Source organism: Pochonia chlamydosporia, chromosome 2 (assembly GCF_001653235.2).
Source record: "Pochonia chlamydosporia 170 chromosome 2, whole genome shotgun sequence".
Taxonomy (NCBI): domain Eukaryota; kingdom Fungi; phylum Ascomycota; class Sordariomycetes; order Hypocreales; family Clavicipitaceae; genus Pochonia; species Pochonia chlamydosporia.
This window is the reverse complement of record NC_035791.1, coordinates 4,607,031-4,631,524: the sequence shown is the minus strand read 5'-3', so window position 1 is coordinate 4,631,524 and position 24,494 is coordinate 4,607,031. Positions and strand designations below refer to the sequence as shown.

Below are 24,494 nucleotides of genomic sequence, written 5' to 3'. Positions count from 1 at the left end.
TCAAAAAGCCTCAGCACTCCTAGTTTCGTTCATGATGGACCCCAACTCGGCATTGCGGACTCATCCGAACATAGCAACACGTCCAGCACATGATGTAACTCCGAACCCTTTGCATGAATACGTCGCATTTTTTCAGCTCCAGCATAGTCCACCCACAGCAACGGCTAAGATCCATCAGTGGCCAGTTTTGCCATGACATCCTTCCGGGGTGGGTGTATGAGTGTTTCCCCTGCAAGCATGAGGGCCGTGATGAAATAGCCCCAAATAGGTAGTGACCACCGTCTTCATTGGCCGTGACTTACGAGTACATCACTGAGACATGTTCACGAACGAGCCATGCAACCAAGATGGGCCTTGTTTTCTACGTTGTGGTCCAAGTGGAGTTGACACCCACTCGCCGGGGTGGTAGCTGGCGCGGAAGTTCTGACTGAATCAGGCATGTCGGGATTGGGGTGGATATTGAAGGATCAGATAACTTTCCGACAAGGTAGTGACCCGAGGGTAAGTGTGTGTTGGCTCTGGAGTGTCAAACCCTGAGATTGAGAGTGTCAAAGCCGGGCGAGGAGTAAAGTTATGAGAATAAACGAGACGGCTATGTGTTGTCCAGTCAGCTTTGAGTAGTCTCCGCAACGATTTCAACATCACTAGCCGTCAAAACTTGTTGCGTATTGGTGATCTTGACTCAAATGAGTTGGAACGTTCCTCAGCTGCTACCGCGTCATGCATAACTTTTCACTTCCACACAAACACCGCGGATCACATAGCCCAAGGTGGAGAAGACCATGTTGCCAATCCGTTACAGAAACGGATAGATTGATAAAAATCAAGGTGGCGGCAAATGCGACTAGAGAGGCTTCCCTTCTCCCCTGTCCAACCTTGACAACAAATGGCAGCAGTTGTACGACTACAACTTCATGCGGTCCATGCAGGCAAGTACAGGCACGTGGAGCTATATCCATAGACGGCTTGAAGTCCATGTCCTAGTTCTAGGGTGCCTAGGCTTATTATGACTTGTATCTCTGATCGATGAGTTTATGCCAGCAACAAATGAGTTGGTAAGTGCATAGTAGCACATGGTTACCTCTGCTCACACCCACTTTCATATCCTGAAAGTCCACCAGCTCAACTGTGACCGCGGACAACAATTGCCGCATACTGTACCAGGCGATGTCATCGAGGCACGGTCTGGAAACTGGATGCCAGCATCAAGTTGGTGGGCCAAGTTGTGTGTGGATAATTGGCGCCAGGGTCAGAGAACCAGGGTTTGATCAGATAGTCATGGCCACCCCTTGGTTGCAGGGGACAAAATTTTTTTTCTTTTGCTTGTTTCTTCCATGAGACTAGAATAACCGATTTCGGGGTGGATATTCGACAAGCCAAGCATGATCCTAGCTCCAACTAGTGGATTGTATCTAGCATCACCTCGCATGCCCTTGCCCAAGAGGATGGCTTGACTCTATGTGATGTTACTACTGGAAGCACACCATCTTATCTGATCATCAGATTAGATGCGCCACTTTTTTTTAGTACGGAATACTGCGTCCTGCATACCAAAAATCCGCCCCCATCCACATCGGCAGGTTTCGGACTGTCCATTGAGCTAGGAGACCGAGATTCAAAGTAAAAATGCAAGGCTTACAGCTTTTGTGCCTCTCAATGGCAAAAATTTGGCCGACCTGGCCTCTCCCACCGGTTTGGCCCCGCTGCAGCCCCAAGCCTTGGATGTGCATCCATGCCTGCATGCTTGCATCCATGGATCTTCGGATGGAAGTGCCTCCTATGGATGCTATTAGTGACGTACAAGATGTGACTATGCAAAAACTTAGCCAACCCAATTGCGACTACGCCGTAAGTACGTCGCATTTCCGGACGTAGGTAGTAAACTTGCTTTACAGGGCGAGCGGTTGAGCCACGGAACCGGTATACTGGCCCTCTTTCTGGGTTGTGTTTAGTACAATACTCCAATTTTCCTATCGTAGGACCCTACATTGCGTTGTGTTGGTTGTATTGCTGTTACGACTTTCTTATCACAATCCTCAGTGCAGAGAAACCCCATCGTCGTACAACATGTCCACACAGCCTTCGGTGGCAGAGCTGCCACCACAGACTCAACCGGTTGCGCAAAGATTGTCAGTATTACACGGTCCTGTCGATCCTCCTCTTGTCGACTTGACCCTCGGTGAGCTCCTCCAGCTCCAAACATACCAGCATGGAACCCAGGAGTGCATCGTCATTCCATGGACAGGAGCAAGATGGACATACAACGAATTGAATCAACAGAGCTCATCTCTCGCACAAGCACTGTTAGACATGGGGATTGGAGTTGGAGACCGTGTTGGCATAATGGCTGGAAACTGCGAGCAATATGCTGCGGTCTTCTTTGCAGTGGCCAAAATCGGCGCCATTCTCGTCATTCTGAACAACACTTATACGCCCACCGAAGCCATGTACGGTTTGAAGTTTTCCGACTGCAAGGTGTTCTTCACCACGCAGCAGATTGGCCGACTGGACAACCGAAAGCTTCTTGCGGCACTGGAGGCCGAGACGGACGGGCCGAAGGTGTACATTTTGCGTGGCGAAGCTGGCAAATATCCCACCTATGACGCTCTGATTAAGTCGAGCAGCCGGAAGAGCTATGATAAACTGTATAGAGCGATGCAGCGAGTGTTGCCGCATCAAGTTGTTAACTTGCAGTTTACGAGTGGTACAACTGGCTTGCCAAAAGCTGCGATGCTCACCCATCAGTAAGGACCCTGCCGTCTTTTATGAAATTTGTATGACAGATGAAGGCTAACCAGCTGACAGCAATCTGGTAAACAATTCCCGTTTTATTGGAGACCGAATGAGATTGACATCGGAAGATATTCTCTGTTGCCCTCCGCCTCTATTCCACTGCTTCGGCCTGGTTCTTGGCCTCTTAGCCATTGTCACGCATGGCGGGAAAATCGTGTATCCAGCCGAAGTATTCGATATTCCTTCCACTCTCCAAGCAATCTCTGACGAAGGCTGCACGGCTGTCCATGGCGTCCCTGCCATGTTTGACTCACTATTCCAGGCTGAATTCCCACCAGGCTTCAACTGCGACAGGCTCCGGACAGGAATCATTGCCGGAGCACCTGTTCCCAGATACTTGATGGAACTTCTGGTCAACAAATTTGGCATGACAGAGTTTACAAGCAGCTACGGTTTGACCGAAGCGTCACCAACTTGCTTCAACGCCTTTACTGACGACGCACTGAGCATGAGACTGAGCACCGTCGGCACCTTGATGCCACACGCACAAGCAAAGATTGTCGATCGCGATGGTAATATTGTTCCCATCGGTGCAAGAGGAGAGCTTTGCATGGCAGGATATCAACTCCAGGCCGGGTACTGGAATAATTCGGAAAAGACCAATGAAACCATGGTGAGAGATTCCGCAGGTGTCCTGTGGTTACACACTGGTGACGAAGCTGTTTTTGATGAGAACGGCTACTGTACCATTACCGGCCGATTCAAGGACATCATCATTAGAGGTACGTTAGACTCTAACAGCATACATTGTTCCTTCTGTAATTCTAAACTGACGTAACTAGGTGGCGAGAACATATACCCGCTGGAAATCGAGGAGCGACTCATGGCCCACCCTTCCGTCTCCAGGGCCATTGTCGTCGGGCTCAAAGACAAACACTATGGCGAGGTAGTGGGTGCATTTGTCGAGAAACTCGATAACAGTCTCCAGCCAACAGACTTGGAGTTGCGGGACTGGGTTCGCAACACCCTGGGTAAGCACAAGTCACCGACGCATGTTTTCTGGCTGGGACAAAATGGAGTGCCCTCGGACGTGCCATTGACTGGCAGTGGGAAGGTGAGGAAGTTTGAAATGGCCAAGATGGGTAATGATATTTTGGCCAAGAGATCGCAGACGTCCAAGTTGTAGAGATTGGTCACACGGGGGACTGAGGCGTAGCGGGTAGAGGACAAAGCGATTAAAAGTTGGTTGCTTAGACGGTTACAGTATTTGTTAGAACTATTGGATAGAATTAGATTTTGGCAAACATTCATCGCTCTTTACCAATAAGGAAGCTTTCACCTTGAGCGGTAGTATGCTTGGAGTTTCAAAATCACTGCTTACGAATGCGATTATATCATCAGACTTTTGTATCAATTCAATTTGGTTGCCTACATTCATTTCTATACTGTGGCCAGAAATTGCGGCCGAAATATTCCTTTTTGTTTCCCGACATCAGACCAAATCAATCCAAATCTCTACAACTTCGGAACCAACCCAATCCTCATACCACCAACAGCCTTCTCACTCTCTCCGAGAGGACAGAGCTGGAAGAATCGACCGCGTGGACATCGTACAAATGCGCTTCGCTTATGCGGCAAGTCGACAAAATGTTCAATACCAAACCCGTGAATAAGGTCATACATGACAACAGTCGAGTTGGTGTTCTTCGGTTCGCCCACGACATGCATAGTACGAGGATCATCGAGGAAGAGATAATGCATCAAGCTGCTCCACCAGGCAGTCACACGATGAGGGCCACGGAAACGAACGTCACCGACGAGAGAGTGGCGGCCACGGTCAAAATCGCCTGCATCGTAGTACCCTCCGAGGCGATCCTCCTACAACAGAGTTGGAATGTCAGCAGCAACCTTTAACAAATAGAGCTGTGATCCGGTTAAAAAACATACCTTGGCCCAGTAGACCTCAAAGTAGGCAAAGTAGGCATCATCCCACTTGGCTAGAACCGCAACCTGATGAGGGTCCTCATGAATGTTGCGTAGGTACTCTCGATGTTGCTCAAGAGTGCCCGTCTCATTCCAACCCTGCGAAACACGAGGGTCATTCTGCCACTCATGGAACAATCTCAAGTGCTCGTCATCTTGGTAGTCCAAAGAAACCATTGAGAAAGTTTCCTTCAGGTGAGGAATCCATCTGCTGTAAACGACAGCTCCGGGAGCAGGCTTTGCAGGCCGAATTGGATGCCACGACTGCTGACACCTCTCAGGATCTTGAGGATCGCCAGCTGAAGTAATAGTAATTGTGTGCTGGAGAGGAGTAAGAGGGTACGATGCCAGTTGATTAGCTCCAGAAAGAGACGCAGGCGACTCAGCAGGCAACCAGACAGGTCGAGGTCCGAAAGGCGATCCAGCGCCTTGCCAAAATGTGCTCCGAAGAGCTAGAACAACATACTCATCCGGCTTGACGACTGCAACGAGCTTCTCTCTTGCAGGTAGTGGATGATCAATTGCGAGAAGAACATCACGCAATTGAGCTCCCAGAGTCGAGGCATTCTTTCCAATCAGCTCCAATCGTACAGACTCCATGCCAGGTCGAACCGTGAACAATACGTATATGAGCAACCAGGCCTGCGCCAAGGTAGGCGTCTCAGCGCCATCCCAAATGACAACGGAGCATGGTGAGCGCCTTGCTCTGGCCCAGGAGTCGTTGTTGGAATCTGCAGGAAGTTCGCTTGACTTTAGGTCGGCTGGTTCAGAGAAGTACAGCTTGGAGCTATGCAGCGGAGCTGAGAGTTGTTGCTTCGAGGAATTGGGCCGCTCGTTGAGCTGGTAGAATGGCACATCTCCAGATGATTTATTAGATGGCGGAGTTGTCTTTTGAACAGTGAACTCGGTAAAGTATGGATGAGGAAGTTTAATAATTGTCTCATCCTTTGACAAGGACGAGAGCGGAAGCACGGAAGTGGAAGCAGCCATGGTCCAAGCACTAGTATCTGACCTTGATGATAGTCTTTGTTGAGCAAATTGACAACCACAAACAATACAGGAGGAAAGCAAACGAAGAGAGGGAGCGGCAAGCTTCGGCGGCAAAGGTGAAGAGCCGCAGAGCTGCAACAATTGTGTCATCCAATGTCGAGAAACACTCCGTCCATTGGCCGAGGCAGCACGACGTAATAGCTTAGAACCCTGCAATGCTACCCCGATGCTAGAACAGCCAGTGTGGGCAATGGAAATGGCACCACGCCATGGTTCATGCCTGTTGGGTCTGGTGCTTTGCTCGGCTCATGGGCTCATGGGGTGTCAAGGTGGGAAGCACATCCTATCCGGCAGAGCAGAGGTATAACATGTCCACACATCCCAGTCTGATGCTGGGCTTCTCGTCACTGATCGGCAGAGCAACTAAACGACGCTTTCTTTTTCCCTTCTTCTACGCAAAAAGCACAAGCTGCGTCACCAGGGCCCCAGTTCTGCACTAGCAAATCTATCACATACTAAAACACAGGGCTTTACGGGCTAGGAATCTAAAGAAGAAACATGGAAATATTTGCAGTCGTTTACACCTTGAGCTTGGACTGGCAGCTTTCAACGGCGGTTCAAGAGAACGAGCGGTACAGAGTACAGACACAGGGATTTAACGTGATTTTCGGTAGGAGTTACCAAGTACTACATTTACTTGCTCATTGCATTGTGGCTTGAACAAACTAATCTGTGGATTTATGGACACATTTGTGCTACTTTTATGTTCAGTTCACGCCCCTTTGGAAGCTATCAAAACCCTTGCAAAGTAACCTGGATTGCAGGGGCACAATGTAGAGCCAGGTCCAGGAAAATCAGGAAAACCTCGCTTCTCGGTCGGTCTCTTGGATTGGCAAACAGACGGGGGTTGAAGTGGAACCGGCGTTGCATGGACATGCAAGTGACCCAAGCGACGCCACCGTGATGAGGTACCAGTACTTTGAAGTTGGTCTTTTGACCGGGACGAACAGGAAAGTGGAATTGTCCCCGTAAAAGTCCTCATGGACCCTCACCGGAGCCGAGAATGAAGAAGTGGGAGGGATTAAAAAAAAAGTCTGTACGGAGCTGATCCCTCGGCTAACTCAGGTGTGGTGGTCGCCGTCCGAACACAGCCGATGGGCGTCACTGATTGATATGCTGATTGATTGTGCGGGTTTTTCCCTGAGTCTCCATGTCGGCTGAATCAAGAGGCTGCGGATCTGATAACTTTATTGGGGCCAAGGGCCTCCTCTGGCAGCCACTAAATCAGAAGGTGCGACCCATGAGCAAAACAGCCGAGGACGAGGTCACACACAAGGGCAAAACATTTCTTTGCCAAAATGTGCAAAAATAAGCCATGGTTGAACTATCACAATTCTCGACTTGTTGTGTACCGCCAAATTGCAGCAGGCAATTCTTGATTCATATTGGTTGCATTTCATTAGGTGCTGCTTGAATGACATTGCTCACACATACTGCCGTTGCTGACACAACGGCTTCACTGGTTGCCAATAATTATGGATAGAAATATAGCATTGCACCACTGTCTAATCATCCCATAGATTGCTGTGCTTGTTTGTAGTTTCCAGCTACATACATAACCAAATCACCGGTAACGCCGAATATCTAAGTCTTGAATGCCTTTTCAACATTCACGGTAAACCGCGTTCGCCAATGTAATCCCAGAATTTAGGCAGTCTGCTCTTCCGGCTTTCGTCCCGCAAGTCCCATCCAGTCCCAGCAAACTGTTTCCAGACATTAGTTACAGACCTCATACCTTGCAGTTGGGAGAATTAACTTACTTGTAAATCCAAGGTCGTGTTTAAAATACGCTTGCATGATATCCTCTCCGGCAGCTGTGCCTTCTGGGCCAGAAGCAACAGCCTTTTTGCCAACGGCCAAACCAATCATGGGCGGCACTTCCTGGAATTCCATAAACTTAGGTTCCTGGCCCACATGCTTCTGCAAGATGAACTTGTGGATATTTTGGGCAGCGTAATGGCCACTGTGCATAGCCCAGCCGCAGCGCTTGATACCTGACCACTTGGTCAGGTCTCCGGCACAGAGGTGGAACTCGCATTCGGGGTGCCAGGGGTAAAAGTTGAGCTGTGGCACGTACGAGTTAGTAACCTTTCAGAGTCAAATAGCCATCATGACGACCATTTGCAGGGAGGACCAACTTCTTCTCGATCTTAACATAACCCTCCTCATCCAGTGCCGATGATGGGAGATATGTTGCGGTTGACTTGCTCTTGGACACCGCCATGATAACCTCACTGGCAGCCATCTTATGTCCATTGGTAAACTCGAGCTCGTACTTGGATGATCCGTCGGTAGTCTCAGCTTTTGTCGTGGTGGCAAGTCTGTGGTTCAGTAGCACCTCGACGCCAGACTCCTTCAGCAGTTCCAAAGCCTTGTCTTTACACTCGTCTGAGAGGTTCTCGGATGATAGCAGCTTTTCCCGTGAATGAATAAGGAATACTTTGACATTAGGTTCGACCAGCTTGAGCTCAGCTGCCATCTCAATGCCGACAGCTCCACCTCCTACCACAACAACTCCATGCTGGGCATTAGCCACAGCATGAATGTGCTCCTCAGCCTCGAGAAGATACTGCTTCCGAGTCAAGGACTGGGGAACCACAGGCCATACTCTCCGAAGACCGGTAGCCGCAATGAAGTAGTCATACTCGTGCGTAGTAGGCAATTTGGTGGTGTTGTCAATGGTGGTGGTCCTCTTTGCTTCACAGTCCACACTTGATACGGAGCCTTGAATAAACTTGACCTGGGGAGTCTGCAGGCCAGGAAGATCCTGAAATTTTATCCAAGCCTTCTTTGCGTATTCTGCGTCGGCCAGAGCGAGAGGTGAGCCAATCAAATGATCTAACTTTGGAGATTAGAAACGTTGATTGCAGTTGTGGCTTCTTCTATTTGACAAAGTCAACTTACAAAAGCCGTCCCTCTCGTCAACAATAGTAATATCCCAGTTAACTCGTGGCAGGTCGGGATGGTGCTCGTATGGCTGCTGGAACATACGTGGCGAGAGACCTTGCCCGAGGTCAAGCAGATTCACCGCCGCAGATAATCCTGCATATGAACCACCAGCAATAAATACTCTGACGGTAGGGGCGTCCTGCGCATGTGGTACTGATCCCATTTTGACGTTGTTTGGAGTTGATACGGTAGCAAACTGCCTCAATGATACTGCTTGATTATGCGCAAAGATGGCTGAGGGAAATGGGGATGCTGAAAGTGCGACGTTGGTCTGTCGCAACAGAGGAGTACGAGGATGGAAGAATCTTGGCCCACACGTGGAGACGGCCGTTAGACTTGGGGGGCATGCGACGAAATGGTGGATGGGATTATAATTGGGCCATGTTTTGGTCCAAGGACAGAGAGATTTACGCAACGCTCGCGAGGAGGTCCGCTTGTATCCAACGGCGGCTTCAGAGACAATGGAACCAAGGCCAGGAACTTTGTTCAGTGCCAGAGTCGAGGAGCGCAGCATCCTCGAAGACCGTTGACACGCAGTGTTACACTTGGAGATGATCTGGTACAGAGAGATTGATAAGTCTGCCAGGCGGTGAGGTAAGACTGTCAGACGCCACTGCAGTGCCACCGATTCGATCATCAACACATGTTCTTCGTGGACTAGCCAAATCGGCTACCACCGGTTACTACATATACCGAAGAGACGCTGGATATCTCAAGGCCAGCCGTCGTAAAATCCGAGATCCATGGTAAGTCCCGAATAGAGGCAAACGTGGAAAAGACACCCGGAAATAGTGTCTGACAGGTTATAGCCATGAGGCTGTATACTCGGCTGTTGTTCGCATCCTCGGAAATCGATGTTCTATTCGGCTGCGGAATGTTGAGCGACACAGAACCCTGTATTATCGGGGGACAGATGGTCCTGTGATGTGGCGGGCACGGCGACCAGTGAAGAGCAAAGAGTGGTGGTCGGCAGATCCAAGTAGCAGCAATGTTGAGTGAAGGGAAAGGGGGACCATCCAGGTCGATGAATGGAGCCATCCAAGGGCTTGGCTTATCAGATCCTCTCGAAGGATCTGGTTGGCTGGCCTGTCATCACCACTGCTAAGAGGAAGGTGCAACCTTGGCTGGCTCAGAGGGGGGAAAAAAGGAAATCACTCACACAAAAGATCTCCAATTTCTTCAACAGGGGCGTCTTGAGCCATTTAATTGTGCCAACCCAGGGAGCTGATGTCGTGTGACGGGCGACCGAGCAAACAACAAGCAATTCCTGGTTTGTTTGCACCCCGCTGAGGGGCCATAGCCTTTGCATCCCTCCAACCCACCGAAAATGTGGCGCCGAGAGAAATTATCTGATCCGTTGAAAGGCCCACACCACGCTTGCCACGAAGAACAGAACAGGGCCGGTCTCTCGGAGGGATGCTCAGTTTTCCTTGCCTGCTGTCAACCAGACTGTTTGCACCAGCTCACTCCTCTGTGTTGATCGCATTTCTCTCCCATGTACCGACCACCCCGCCCGAATACTTTTTACTCGCCTGTTCTGTTTGGCCCCCTCTCAGGTTATCACCTCAGTGGGTGTGTCAAGATGGCACCACACTGCATACTCACACATGGAGTACCAGTACAAACCAGGGTCGCATGACGGGGTTTTCAGGGCTTGGCGGGTTCAGCATGGTTTCTGAGAGGATCTCAACAAGCTAGAGGTACAAGAGAAAGACTTGGAGATACTTGTTACCCTGCCTCTCGCGCTCTTGACCCTGTTACCACTTGCTCCGCACCGAACAAGGGCAAGATCAGATACCTTGAAGACACACAGTCCATCGATTGCGGTAGATTGATTATCAAGACGAGCTAATCCACAATTTGGTTAGCAAGCCGTGGATCCCACTGTCTCTAGAGCCAACGGGAGAGGGTGATGTGTTTGTTAAGGGAACGAAGAAGCTCAGGGACCAGAGTTTTTCCTTGTCACACTTACTTGTTCTTGGCCGACAAGGAGTTTGAAGGTTGAAATCGCAGAAGAAAAGAAATCTACTCCGTAGGAGGCTATGGATTACGACAGCGACGCATCCATTAGCACACGACGACCGAGTTGAAGCGGTGGGACCCTTCAGAGCAACAGCCGGCATACCTTTCAACATTTGTTGACTGCAAGAGATCTGCATTTGTTGAACCTCTCCTACTTCATGGCCTCGTCAGCGTAAGCTTCTTCAATCTTTCTGCAAACCCATCCGCAAATCTCAGCCTGAACTGCTTAGGTGTGAGGTTGTCGCCTGAAGACCACGGAACTGGGAAAGCCCAGTTCGATTCGCATCATGGGGGCGAAAGGGGACGTCGCTGCTCCAGGTGCATCATCACCAGACTCTGCCACCACGGACAATGAGTCCACAACTCAGATTGCTACATCACCACCTGCGAAGGGTAGCGTATGTGAATTCCCTTGCCTTAAATCTGCTCGAGCTATGGAAATACTTCTCCAGGATCAATATGACAATCAGCGCAGTCTTTGCTAATTCATGGGGTCGGCGGAAACAGTTCTTTAGTTTCTTTCAGCTGCTCTTCTATGCAAACCCCACATGGCTAGATTATTTTCTACTCATATTCGGTACTCTTTGTGCCTGTGGTGCCGGCGTTCCGTTCCCGTTGATGGGAATTTTGTTTGGTCAGGTCCTCGACAATCTTAATGATGCTTCCTGCGATGCGAACAGCTCCAAAAATACGGGCGAGATTCAGTCAGAAGTCAACAAAAAGGTTCTTGTACTCGTCTATATCGCTATTGCCAACTTCATCGTCATTTACCTCTATATTGTGTCTTGGAGCATTTTCAGTCGCAGGCTAGAAGCTCGTCTAAGAGATCGATACTTCCAGACCTTACTGCGTCAAGATGCCACCTTCTACGACAAGCGTCAGGCCGGCGAGCTCACGTCCCGACTGAACTCCGATATTCAAATCATCCAAGCAGGTACCTCAGAAAAGGTCGGCATCTGTATTGCTGTGAGCTCGTTTTTCATTTCAGCATACGTTGTGGCCTTTGTGAGGGATACCAAATTAGCCGCTATTCTGATCAGCTTGATACCCGCTTTCCTTCTGATGGCTGCTATTGGCAGCATATTCACTCAAAGGTTCACTGCCCGTATGTCTGACGCAATTGCTTCAGCATCCTCTATCGCTCAAGAGGCACTGTCGCATATAGCTGTGGTCCAGGCTTTCGGAGCTGGCCCTCGTCTCGAGGCCAAATTTGCGTCGACAATGAGTACTGCCCAAAAGGAGGGAATTAAGAAGGCGGCTACTACTGCTATTCAAGCTGGCACACTCTATTTCATCGCGTACGCTGCGAATGCCCTGGCATTCTGGCAGGGTAGCAGACAGATTGCTGATGCCGTGGAACATGGCGGGAACAATGTCTCCGTTGGAAGGACATACACGGTCATCTTCCTTCTTGTAGATGGTGAGTCTCTTCGACGTATCCGCATTTTGACGTGGTTTTAACAATCTTCCGTAGCTTGTGTTATCCTCGGTTCCATTGCGCCACTGCTTCCCATCATTGGATCAGCAACTGCGTCATTCCAGAAGCTGAAGGCCGATATCGATGCCCCTTCTGGCATTGATTCACAATCCGATGAGGGCGAAAAGCTTCCTAATTCTATCGATGGTGCAGTGGAATTCCACGATGTGTCGTTTGCGTACGTTTCTCGACCTGATCGCCCAGTGCTGAAAGGGGTTTCATTCAGCTGCCCAGCCGGCAAACACACAGCCTTGGTTGGTCTTTCAGGAAGCGGAAAATCCACGATTGCGGGTCTCACGGCCAGAATATACGATCCCACAAACGGAACTGTGACACTAGATGGGCACAATCTGAAGAATCTTAATGTGAAGAACTTGCGAGGTTTTATGAGCTTGGTTCAACAGGAACCGTCTTTGTTGGATAGATCCATCCTGGAAAATATCGCGCTTGGTATTCTCAATTCCCCCTGGCCGAGTCATCAGAGATTTCAACATGTTATATTGGGCTCAGGGCTTGCCGAAATTGCGTCCAACCTCGCAGCTGGAAAAGATCTTGCTTCGCTGTCTGAGGCACATGGTCAAGACATGGTCGACTTGGTCCAATTAATCCGCGAGGCGGCAAGTCTAGCAGATGCTTCTGGTTTTATTGAAAGGCTCGAGTTTGGATACGGCACCCAAGTTGGCATCGGCGGCAAATTGGTTAGTGGCGGTCAACGACAAAGGATCGCCCTTGCTCGAGCCCTGATACGAGATCCCAAGATTCTCATTCTTGATGAAGCTACTGCTTCTTTAGACTCTGCCAGTGAGCACCGCATCAAGATGGCCATTGAGTCCATTGCCAAAGGTCGCACTGTAATTGCCATTGCACACAGACTCTCTACTATCAAGAATGCGGATAATATCATCGTCATGAATGGTGGCGAAATTATTGAGCAAGGATCGCATTTAGAACTCATGGCACTCAACGGCTCATATGCAGGAATGGTTCGTCTTCAAAACATTGAGTCCGCACAGAACGACGACACTCCGTCCATGGCAAGTACTGCTAAAGGAGACGTCGACACCATCATCACAGAGAAGGACTCTCTGCTTGAGGAGAAGGCCACGGAAAACTTGCCAGGTCGAACCAAGAAAGATTCTACAGATAAATCCGAAACCATCACACCAGGAACTCCGGAATTGGACTCCCACAAAACAGGCTGGCAGGTCTTGAAGCAACTAGGCCGTATGATTCGACCAAATCTGGCGTGGCTACTCTTAGCCCTGGCAGCCGGAACCATTGTGGGAGCAAGCTTCACTGGATCTGGTTTGATATTTGGAAACACAGTCGGACGTCTGAGTCCATGCAATGCGCCTGGCGACATTCGCTGGGCCGGAAAGTTCTTTGGGGGCATGTTCTTCATGTTGGCTGTCGTAGAGCTTTTTGCCAACTCTGTTAGCTGGTCTTCTTTTGGTACAATCTCGGAAAGACTTTTATACAAGGTCCGCGTACTCTGCTTTCGTTCGCTATATGAGCAAGGTTTGGACTGGCATCAAGCGGAGGGACGCACCCCGGCCTCGCTGTTGTCAGTCATCACTGCAGATGCTGCTGCCATCGGTGGCTTCAGTGGCTCCATTATTGGAAACTCCTTTGCAATTGTCGTCAACTTCATCATAGCCATTACGGTGTCGCACATTCTGGCATGGAAGATTGCCGTCGTGTGCTTGGTTACCGTGCCAATCCTGTTGGGATCAGGTATTCTGCAGCTTCGTGCGCTCACCAGATTTGAGCGCAAACACGCTGGTGCATTTTCGGATGCCATCGGCATAACAGTTGAGGCTGTCAACTCGTTCAAGACCATTTCATCCTTATCCCTGGAGAATGAAGTTCTTGGCAATTATCGGCGGACTCTGAGACCACCATACAAAGCCATGGCTGCTGGTACTGCTTACGCGAATATCTGGCTCGCCATCTCATATGGAACCAGTAATCTTATATATGCGTTCGCATATTGGTGGGGGTCAACGAGAATCACGAACGGGGAGTATACATCGACCGAGTTCTTCGTCATTCTCGTGGCCATGTTGGTCAGCGCCCAGCTCTGGGGCAATATGTTCACCCTTGCACCAGAAGTTTCGCGTGCTCGAGAGGCCGGGTCGCGAATATTGAGTTTGATAGACCAGGGTTCTTCAAAGGATTTGACTGCCCAGGAATTGGCTCCTGTAGTTGCGCCACCAACTACTGAGAAGGATGTCGAAGCTGTCGCAGATGGAACTACAAAGTCAGCATCACCAAACAAAGGCGCTACCGTGACTTTTAAAGACGTTTCATTTGCATATCCGGCTCGTCCGCAGTTATCAATCGTGCAAGGCATGTCATTTACCATTCAGGCAGGTCAGTTTTGTGGTTTAGTTGGACCTTCAGGCGCAGGCAAATCCACGATCCTATCGCTTGTCCAGAGAATGTACCGCCCTACAGGTGGCGCCATCGAAATCAATGGCTCAAATATATGCGCGCGGGATGGTGTTGAGTTTCGAAATGACATCGCGGTCGTCCCTCAGGACTGTGCTCTTTTCGATGGCACGATAAGATTCAACGTTGGGCTCGGGGCCACACCAAACCACGAAGCAACTGACGAAGAAATCGAGGAGGCATGTCGTTTAGCCAACATCCACGACACGATTATGGCGCTCCCAGATGGGTACAACACCGAATGCGGTCCAAATGGGTCACGTTTATCGGGCGGTCAACGCCAGCGTCTAGCCATCGCTCGAGCACTGGTGCGAAAACCTAAATTGCTTCTTCTTGACGAAAGCACGAGTGCTCTTGATGCCGAGAGCGAAAAGGCCCTTCAGGAAGGCTTGGAGAGAGCTGCCAGGGGCATCACGGTTATTGCAATCACGCATCGCCTGCACACGGTTCGCAAGGCTGATGTGATTTTTGTAATTGAAGGTGGAAAAGTCGTGGAGAAGGGTCGTCACGAAGAGCTGGTGGAAAAGAGTGAGTCGTATAGAATTAATGCATTGCAGCAGATGCTTGGGTCGTGATGAGATAGGGGGAGGTTTATAATTTTCAACTAGAAAGCATGCATGCATATAATATGGTCAGAGTAGTCATAAAATCGGCGTTAGGATGAACGCTCAAGATAAACTAGTCATCTAGATTCTCTGTTCCGGGAAAGCGGCAGGAAGCCCAGAGTAGAATGAGGGAAGTCGAGAAAATGTTTGGGTCTTGAAATAAACATCATTTACAGCGTTTTGATGGTGTCGTCAGCAGTGCATTTAGAGACCGCTTGGCGGAAATCTGCTGCAATTCAACATAACCATCTGCAAGCACTCCCATACAGCGGTACCGTAGTGGACAGCAGGAGGGTGATCAGGTTGGCCTACTTCAAATCGTGTCGAGGCCAAGGTCATGGTTATTTACGGTCTTGATGAAACTCGCCTGTTGCACTACCCTGCACTTGTCTCAGCTTATGGTACGAAGCTGCTCACAACAACGTAGTTTCCTCAAGAACACCCTAGACGTTCTCAGGATGCCGGAGAAGCTGGATCAAGGGTGTATCACAGTATTGGATGTGGATTATGTTGACCCGTTGCATGCAGATAACTGAGTTTGTACCAGGACGCCGCGTCGCACAGTCATTGATTTGCCTGTGGTGCGGACCAGATGACCTCGGAAGGCCGCATTTTATACGGATATAAATACTTGTATTCCTACTGTCCAATAGTGCAATATCAATGAGTTCCGGGGTCAGAGGTAATGCAAGACAGACAACCCGTCCCGTCCCACGGATATCACCAGACACCAGTTGCATGTGGTGGCTTGAGACGTGTGTGACCTCAGAGCTGTCAATTATCGTCGATGAGGCGATCCAGTCGACAGGCACAAAACCCCACACATGGGCAAATTGTGCAATGTTACTGGACGAGTGGTCTTGGCACCCACTCCAATTGCTGCATGCAACTTGGCTTGACGAAGTGCACCAGACTTGACGCAACTTCCATGAACTGCGCAGGCACCTCGACTCAACGAAGGCCGCAGAGGCTCCGAGGCTGCAGCTTGTTCCCGCCTTGGGGCAGCCTTTTGCTCCAGACGAGTGAGATTGACCAGCTTTGGACCAGAATCCAGCCGGCTCCTGGCCAATTGATCACTTCTCCACCACACAACCAGACCCAGCCAGCTAATAGACAACAGTGGATTACCACCAGACTTTTCCACTCCCAGCAAAGTGGCCAGCATTTGGCGTTCAGGGATCTCCAGACGCAGGTCATCCATCTACCTGTCTGGCTAAGTCTGGCTCCATGTCTGGTCGGATTCAACTTGCGATCCTGACAAGCCCCGACCGAGTCCTGTCGCGTGAACAGCCTTTGCTTATGCATATCAGCTACCGCCTTGATCTGTCAGTTCTCTAGTGTTAGCCATTGTCATCACCACCCTCCTCAACCATACGAAGCCCGAGCTCCATAATATCTTCCATGTGGCCCCAATAGTCAACTGTTTTCATCTTCCACAATTCCGACTACCTTTCAACCTGGGAATCCCTCCTCTGTTCCTGGCACAGGCACAGGCACTGCTACTGACAACGACAACCATTCGACTACGACTGGCCATAGTGAAGGAGGAGGGAATTCGAGTCCATTTTTGAACCGTTTTGCTGCTGTGACGGTTGACGACGACACCGACGCTTACGAGCTTGCCGATTACCGTCAGATCCAGGCCGACAAAAGCGCCCACGACCTCGAGAAACGAAGGCAAGACAAGCGAGAACGCAAGCGTCAGTGGATTGAAACACAGGACGAGATGAAGTTCTCTCACAGCATCCAGTTTAATGCTGTTCCGGACTGGAGCAGCCACTATATTGCCTACAGTAACCTCAAAAAACTGTAAGTAGGACCTCCAAAATTTGACGTCTGTCAGTCAATCGCCCTCCACATGTCAAACAAACCGCAGCATGGTTCGCTTACATTCTCTTCCCTGCCATCTAGCATCTACCAACTCGAAAAGAATGCTCACCAAGCACGTGCGGGCGGCGATTCAGAATCTCGACCCCTCATTTCGAGCGAAGAGCCTACCGAAGTATTCAGTAGGGCCCTTGGCGTTGAGCTTGAGAAGATATGCTCTTTCTACGTAGCCAAGGAAGGGGAGTTGCTGGATGAAGTCAACCAACTTGTCCGAGACGTTGGTGACAGACCGTCTCTAGACAGCCCCGATCTCCGGCGCATGTCGTTAGGGGACGGACACCGCCCGCACATGCGGCCCTTGAGTTCTACTGGCATGGGCTCCGACGACGAGATGGAGGACAGTGCAAGTGATGATGATGAGACAACAGGGCTGAATAAGCCAAAGAGTAACAGTGGCCGACGGAGGACCATCGCCAACGTAGGGCAGCACCAGGCTGACCTGGCAGCGTCCTCAGATTTCGCCCGCTCCGTACGCAGACACAGTACTGTCGAGGATTTTGGTGACCAGTCCGTCATGTTCTCTTCAGGATTGTTCTCATCCAGCATCATGCTCAAGAAGCGCATTATTAGCCTCTACGTGCAGCTCTGTGAGCTCAAGTCATACGCCCAACTGAACAAGACTGGCTTCAGCAAGGTGCTGAAGAAATTCGACAAGATACTCGACAAGGAGCTCAAGGCATCATTCATGAGATCTAATGTTGACACGGCATACCCTTTCAAGGATGAAACCAAAAAGATTGTGGAGGAGAACATAGAAAAGATGGAGGACGCCTACTCCGAAGTTGTCACGGGCGGTGACAGGGATCTTGCCAAGAAAGACTTGCGATCCCATCTTCGAGAACATGTCGTGTGGGAACGTAATACCGTGTGGAGAGACCTCATTGGTATCGAACGGCGCGCTGAGGCCGCTAGATTTGGCCAGACTCTGCTGGGTCAAGATCAAACCGCGGCACCGAAACGCTTACAAGGCGACGACGATCAGGTTGTGACCAGAAAACAATTCAAGACGCCTTTAGGTCTCCTCACGCTGCCGAGTTGGCTGGCTGGCTCTTCCATGCTTACTCTGATCGGCTCCATCGCTGCATTTGCTGCACTTCTCGCGATTCCCATCATGGACAAGCCCGAGGAGCAAAACTGCCTGGCAATGTTGGTATTTGTTAGTTTACTATGGGCAACAGAGGTGAGTTGCGTACCTGACGGCCTGTAACTTTGCATGTTTCTAATCCCTTCCTCCGTCCAGACTATTCCTCTGTTCGTGACCTCACTCCTCATCCCCTTCTTATCAGTTGTACTTCGGGTCGTTTGCGATGAGAACGGTGCCAAACACAAGCGTCTGGACGCCAAACAGGCTACAAACGCAATCTTTGCCGCCATGTGGAGTCCAGTCATCATGTTACTTATCGGTGGCTTCACCCTCGCCGCGGCCCTCTCCAAGTGCAAGATAGACAAGCGTCTCGCGACGCTGGTCCTTAGCAAGGCTGGCACCCAACCGCGGACTGTGCTTGTCGCTAATATGTTTGTTGCTGCCTTTGCATCCATGTTGATCAGCAACGTTGCGGCTCCTGTGCTGTGCTACTCAATCATTGAGGTATGTCTGGCTGCCTAGGTAACATATCAGTATGACTTTCTTGACTAACTCGCCTCTCAGCCCATGTTGCGTACACTGCCCTCCGATTCAAACATGTCCAAAGCTGTAATTATTGGCATTGCCCTCGCCTCAAACATTGGTGGCATGCTGTCGCCGATTGCTTCTCCTCAGAACGTCGTTGCTATGGGCATAATGAAGCCGGAGCCAACTTGGCTACAGTGGTTCTTCATTGTTATCCCTGTTGGTGCCGTCTCCATCGTTCTGATATGGATGGTGTTGTTAGTTTCGTTCCAGCCCGGCAAAGGAACGGTCATTGCACCTATTCGTCCATTGAAGGAGCGCTTCTCTGGTGTTCAGTGGTTCGTGAGCATTGTGACAATCATCACGATTGCTCTGTGGTGCGCAAGCCACCAGATGGAAGATGTCTTTGGTGACATGGGTGTCATTGCGATCATCCCTATTGTTCTTTTCTTTGGTATCGGAATCTTGACCAAGGAAGACTTCAACAACTTCCCGTGGACCATCATTATTCTGGCTGCTGGAGGCTTGTCACTTGGAAAAGCTGTCCGATCATCTGGACTGCTTCACACGGTTGCAGAGCTTGTTTCCAAGAATGTCGAAGGGATGAGCCTGTACGGCGTCCTCGTCGTGTTCTCTACCCTCATTCTGGTGATTGCGACGTTTATTAGCCACACCGTTGCAGCACTCATCTTCCTGCCTCTTGTATTTGATGTCGGCATGTCGATGGACCAACCTCACCCCAACCTCTTAGTCATGGGCGGTGTTTTGATGTGCAGCGCAGCTATGGGTCTTCCAACCAGCGGCTTCCCCAATATGAGTAAGTTTTTGAAAGGTCACCATGTCTCTGAGTTTTGTGCTAATACGACGCAGCTGCAATAATGAAGGAAGATGCCACGGGACAGAGATATCTCCGAGTCAAGCATTTCATTAGCAGAGGCATTCCCAGCAGTTTCATTACTCTGGTTGTTGTAATTACACTTGGCTACGGCATTATGCAGGTTGCGGGATTGGATTAGAGGTAAACATTTATATACGGTATACTATGACTGTGTATTCGTAGTGCGGATAGACATTTACGGCGACAACACATATGTAGTATTGCTAATACGACTACTCTATACAATGCGCTTTGCCTCTCTAGCCATGCTGGATGATTCCTAGTTAAAACATGAGCGTTGCTCAGGATTGACCATAACGAAATTCACTGCATTGTCATGCACTGTATAGGTGCGGGTATTATGCGATAATTATACAGTGCAAATTTAGCCCAAATGCACTATGCGGTGGTGGGTACGGAGTTGTTGCCTGTGTATTGACGTCGTTGCCGACAGCGAGAGCGGCAACGACACCTGACCGAGTCCAGACGACATGCTTGACACCACCAGCCTTGAGCTACCTTGACATCATCCTTCTAGCACCCACCCTTGGCCCGTGAGCTGTGTACCTCTGCACGCAACCTAGCCTTCCGTTGTTGGCCATCTCAGACTGGCGGAGCTCTGATGCACTTCATTGTATTATAGATTGGCAAGCTTCGAGCTGGCCAGCCGGCGCCATGCTCTCCGCCTTTACAGCCCGCCCGATCATTGAGCTCCGGCAGCGTGACAAGTCAAAGATCGAGACTATTTTGGCTTACGGTACGAGAACAAAATGGACAAACCTTCACGTCAGTTGCCGATAAAACATTACAGGAGCTAATCTCTGACTTAGGCGATCGCATTCTCGTCGGTCTCAACAGTGGCGCCTTACGCGTCTACAGATTGAATGATCTCTCCTCGCAACAGCAAGGCGAATCAACACCCGCAGTCGACCCCGGAGCTCCTGATACCAACTCACCGCAAAATGGAGACAACCTGGCCCCACGACCGTCGGGCAAACCGACAGATTTGCTGCGCGAGGTAGAGAAGTTCTCGACTCGAGCCATTGACCAGTTGGCGATCATCAAGGAGGCCAACATAATAGTCTCTCTGTCGAATTACTACATATCATTGTACGATTTGCAGAACTACGATCATATAGAAACTCTAAGCCGAACGAAGAATGCATCTTGTTTTGCCGTGACATCCAATATTGTCAAAGACCAGGACACCGGAATACCCGAGATTATTAGCCGGTTGGCAGTGGCAGTGAAACGAAGGCTTCTATTGTGGAATTGGCATGAGAGCGAGCTTAGCGAAGAGGTTGCAGAAGTTGTTCTTGCAGAATCAATCCGTTCCATTACCTGGGCGAATGCGACTAAGGTAGTATGTGGAATGAATAGTGGCTATGTCGTTGTCGATGTTCTTACTCGGGAGGTGGTTGAAGTTGTTAGCCCTGGCGCAGTTGGTGCCAATGGCCAAGGCAGTCGATTCGGTGCTGTCAGCACGGCTGGAATGGGCTACGTGGGCTTGGGAGGATACACACCGAAACCGCTGGCCGCGAAGCTTGCAGATGGGCAGATGCTACTTGCCAAGGATATCAATACCATGTTCATCGATGATAGTGGCAAGCCACTTGAAAAGCGACAAATACCTTGGCCACTGGCACCTGAGTCGATTGGATATTCTTATCCGTACATCTTGGCTTTGCAGCCTCCTGCCAAGGGCTCCTTGGAAGTTCGCAACCCAGATACGTTGTCTTTGATGCAAACTATATCTCTTCCTGGCGCGGCACAACTCCATTTCCCTCCGCCAACAGTCAGTTTAGCGCATGCAGGCAAAGGGTTCCACATATCAAGTGATCGATGTGTATGGAAGATGGGAGCCACAGATTACGATTCGCAAGTCGAGGAGCTTATCCAAAATGCCAACTTTGATGAAGCGATCAGCATCCTGAATATGTTGGAAGATGCACTGCTGAAGAACAAGGTGGAAACTCTTCGGGAGGTCAAGATGCTCAAAGCTGAAATGCTGTTTAAGAAGAAAAAGTTCCGCCAAGCAATGGATTTGATGAATGAGGACGATGTTCACGCCCCTCCAGAGAGAGTCCTGCGACTATACCCTCCCAAGATATCCGGGAGCTTGTCGCAATGGGCGGAAACTCGACATGAGGATGCAACTAGCGGACACGGTGCCATGACTACAAATGGTGAAAGGCCGAGTAGCCGAGATGCTGCCACTACAACGGTCTCAACTGCAAATGTTGGCGGCTTCGCGAAGCTGTTCCTAGGTGGTCATAAGAAAACTGCCTCGGATACTGCTTCTGTCTTGTCCAAGAAGGATGGAGTTGATGTGGAGGACACACAGACTGCCAAGGATGCAGAAAGCGCAGAGGACAAGCCACTTGATAGTAAGGACCTCAAGAATGCTGTCTTGGAGCTCAACAGCTATCTGGCTGGCACCAGAGCCCGGCTTCAGCGGTATATCGACCCGGTCACAGGCAAGCTGAAGGACCAGGAAGATAAACAACGACCAATTGAAGAAGCGGCAGAGAGATTCCTGAGAACAACCCAGACAGAGTCGGAGCAAAAGCTGGAAGAACAGCTCCGGAATACGTTTCGCTTAGTTGACACGACGTTGTTCAGGGCTTACATGTTCTCACAACCTTCATTGGCAGGCTCTCTGTTCCGCATACCAAATTTCTGCGACCCCGATGTCGTGAATGAGGCGCTACTGGAGCATAATAGATATACCGAGCTGATTGACTTCTTCTACGGCAAACGGTTGCACGTAAAGGCCTTGAGCCTTCTTCATAGATTCGGATCACCGGTCAAGCCTGATGAAGCAGCTCCTAGCCTGCATGGGCCCGATCGCACGATTGAGTACTTGAAAAACCTACCACCCAGTGAGATAGATTTGATCATTGAGCATGCGGGCTGGGCGCTTAAGAGCAACCCAACGTATGCTATGGAGATATTCACGGGAGACACGGAAAATGCAGAAACGCTGCCTCGTGACAGAGTCGTCTCGTTTCTGCATAGCGTTGACCCTCAACTTGAGAGGCAGTACCTGGAGCATATCATCAATGAGCTGGATGACATGACTCACGACTTCCACAACCGTTTAGTTGAGCTTTATGTGGACACTCTAAGACACATGAACAAGAATTGGGCTTGGGACGAGATTATGAGCAATTTTGTAACGTTCCTCCGCGACTCTCGGCAGGTATATAGCTTGACAAAGGCACTGGGAATGATTCCCAAGGACGGTATGTGACCACCCACATACGATTCGTTACCGTATAGAGCCAGGGCTCCTACTAACAATCGATAGACCCGAGTTTCTACGAGGCTCAGGCTGTCATTCTGAGCAACATGGGACAGCACAGGAAGGCATTAGAGATCTATGTATTTCAGATGAGGGACTATGCGAAGGCAGAGGAGTATGTATATCTCTTGAACTGTTGTAGATTCTTTGATGTTCTAACTTGGACAGATACTGCAATCGCGTGCACAAATCGCAAGACATGGCTGTAGGACCATCGATGAACTCTATGGAAAACGCATCGATTGACACGGATGACGGCACGCAATCGATTTATCATATTCTATTATCGCTGTACCTCAAACCACCGCCGCTACACGAGGTGCAGCTAAAACCGGCCTTAGATCTTCTATCAAAGCATGGTTCTCGATTACCAGCCACCTCGACCTTGAGCTTGATTCCAGATGATCTTCCTGTCAACTCCCTAGAGGCCTACTTCCGCGGACGGATGCGGTCTGCCAACAGCTTGGTCAACGAGAGTCGAATAGTTGCTGGTCTGCGAAAGGCGGAACAGATTGCCATTGCAGCTCGCCTGAATATTGGGGACAGTGAAATCAATGGCCAGGGTGGACGTAACAGGCATGTCACCATCACTGACGAGCGACACTGTTTCGTTTGCCACAAGAAACTGGGCGGAGGTATGCGAATAGGTGGCAGTGTCGTAGCTGTCTTGCCAGATAATACCGTGGTGCATTATGGCTGTTTAAACAGAGCACTGGGGCAAAAGGCTGATAATTCTCGGCCCACAAACCGTGGCAGGGATATGCCGTTTGCCTAATTCCCGGTTGCATCTCAAGCCAGCGTCGGTCTATGGTGCGGAGAGGTGGTATTGTACGAGCATTTGCATTGCAAGGTCATGTTGTCCGTCGGTTTTATAGGGATACCCTTTTTTTCGCGGTTGCGTAGTTTGCTTAGTTGTTTCTCAAGGTAGAACGGTGACCGTAGATAGCATTTGTTTCAAGGAAGCTCAATCCTCTTCTTCTTGAACCTCCTCGCCATAGTTTTCTTCCTCCTTGTCCTCATCAGCGCCCAGCTTGGCAGCAGCACTGCCCCCAGCTGGAGTTTCACGAGCCTTGTCTTCTTCCATCCGTGCTGTCAATTCCTTATTGACTTGGTCTTGGGTTTCGGCGACGGTTTTGCGCAAAGCCTCGAGGTATTGGGTCTTGTCTCGGACAGAACTTGACGGCGGGGCAGGGATGTTCTTGGTAATCGTGAAGTGCTCGTTATCGGGAGACGTGTACGTCGCCATGAGATTGGTGCCTTTGTTTTCGGATGTCATTGCTGCTAGAGAAGGGATAAGAGAATAAAGTGTGGTTTGTTCTGGTTGCAGTTGATGTGTGGTGTGCCAGGAAGCCAGAGGTTGCACCAGACTTCAAAGGGCAAAGAGGGGACAAAAAATAGTGTGCGGCGCGGGGTTGCATCGTCCATGTCCATGTCAAGCTGGTCCAGCTGAGATCTGCCCGCCACTTTTGCACCAGCGCTTTGAGCCCAAAAGCTGGGGTCCAGTCTGGTGCCATGCTGGCTGTTGCCAAGGTCAAGTCCCTTCAACG

General features: G+C 50.0%; 6 protein-coding genes across 6 annotated transcripts; 3 read left to right on the top strand and 3 right to left on the bottom strand.

Annotated features, from left to right (window-relative positions):
* Positions 1-2,067: 2,067 nt before the first annotated feature.
* Positions 2,068-3,919, top strand: VFPPC_03466 (long-chain-fatty-acid-CoA ligase; the record flags this gene model as incomplete). Its single annotated transcript, XM_018282963.1, has 3 exons — positions 2,068-2,744; positions 2,806-3,515; positions 3,576-3,919. The coding sequence occupies 3 exons, from the start codon at positions 2,068-2,070 to the stop codon at positions 3,917-3,919; spliced, it is 1,731 nt and encodes a 576-aa protein (XP_018147655.1).
* Positions 3,920-4,248: 329 nt separating this feature from the next.
* On the bottom strand, positions 4,249-5,706 carry VFPPC_03465 (aerobactin siderophore biosynthesis protein iucB; the record flags this gene model as incomplete). The annotated part of the gene is made up of 2 exons (XM_018282962.1): positions 4,249-4,611; positions 4,681-5,706. 2 exons carry the CDS (start codon positions 5,704-5,706, stop codon positions 4,249-4,251), a joined length of 1,389 nt encoding a protein of 462 aa, XP_018147654.1.
* A 1,707-nt stretch (positions 5,707-7,413) lies between these two features.
* VFPPC_17502 (pyridine nucleotide-disulfide oxidoreductase AMID-like) lies at positions 7,414-8,878 on the bottom strand (the record flags this gene model as incomplete). The annotated part of the gene is made up of 4 exons (XM_022429205.1): positions 7,414-7,469; positions 7,527-7,830; positions 7,901-8,604; positions 8,671-8,878. 4 exons carry the CDS (start codon positions 8,876-8,878, stop codon positions 7,414-7,416), a joined length of 1,272 nt encoding a protein of 423 aa, XP_022285768.1.
* Positions 8,879-11,196: 2,318 nt separating this feature from the next.
* Positions 11,197-19,782, top strand: VFPPC_03464 (multidrug resistance protein 1, 2, 3 (p glycoprotein 1, 2, 3); the record flags this gene model as incomplete). Its single annotated transcript, XM_018282961.1, has 7 exons — positions 11,197-12,157; positions 12,212-15,193; positions 16,758-17,079; positions 17,182-18,337; positions 18,398-18,745; positions 18,806-19,583; positions 19,637-19,782. The coding sequence occupies 7 exons, from the start codon at positions 11,197-11,199 to the stop codon at positions 19,780-19,782; spliced, it is 6,693 nt and encodes a 2,230-aa protein (XP_018147652.1).
* Positions 19,783-20,318: 536 nt separating this feature from the next.
* VFPPC_13472 (vacuolar morphogenesis protein AvaB) lies at positions 20,319-23,722 on the top strand (the record flags this gene model as incomplete). The annotated part of the gene is made up of 4 exons (XM_018291248.1): positions 20,319-20,400; positions 20,474-22,888; positions 22,954-23,062; positions 23,116-23,722. The coding sequence occupies 4 exons, from the start codon at positions 20,319-20,321 to the stop codon at positions 23,720-23,722; spliced, it is 3,213 nt and encodes a 1,070-aa protein (XP_018147651.1).
* Positions 23,723-23,911: 189 nt separating this feature from the next.
* On the bottom strand, positions 23,912-24,223 carry VFPPC_13471 (gon7 family domain-containing protein; the record flags this gene model as incomplete). The annotated part of the gene is made up of 1 exon (XM_018291247.1): positions 23,912-24,223. The coding sequence occupies one exon, from the start codon at positions 24,221-24,223 to the stop codon at positions 23,912-23,914; it is 312 nt and encodes a 103-aa protein (XP_018147650.1).
* Between the last annotated feature and the right edge of the window lie 271 nt (positions 24,224-24,494).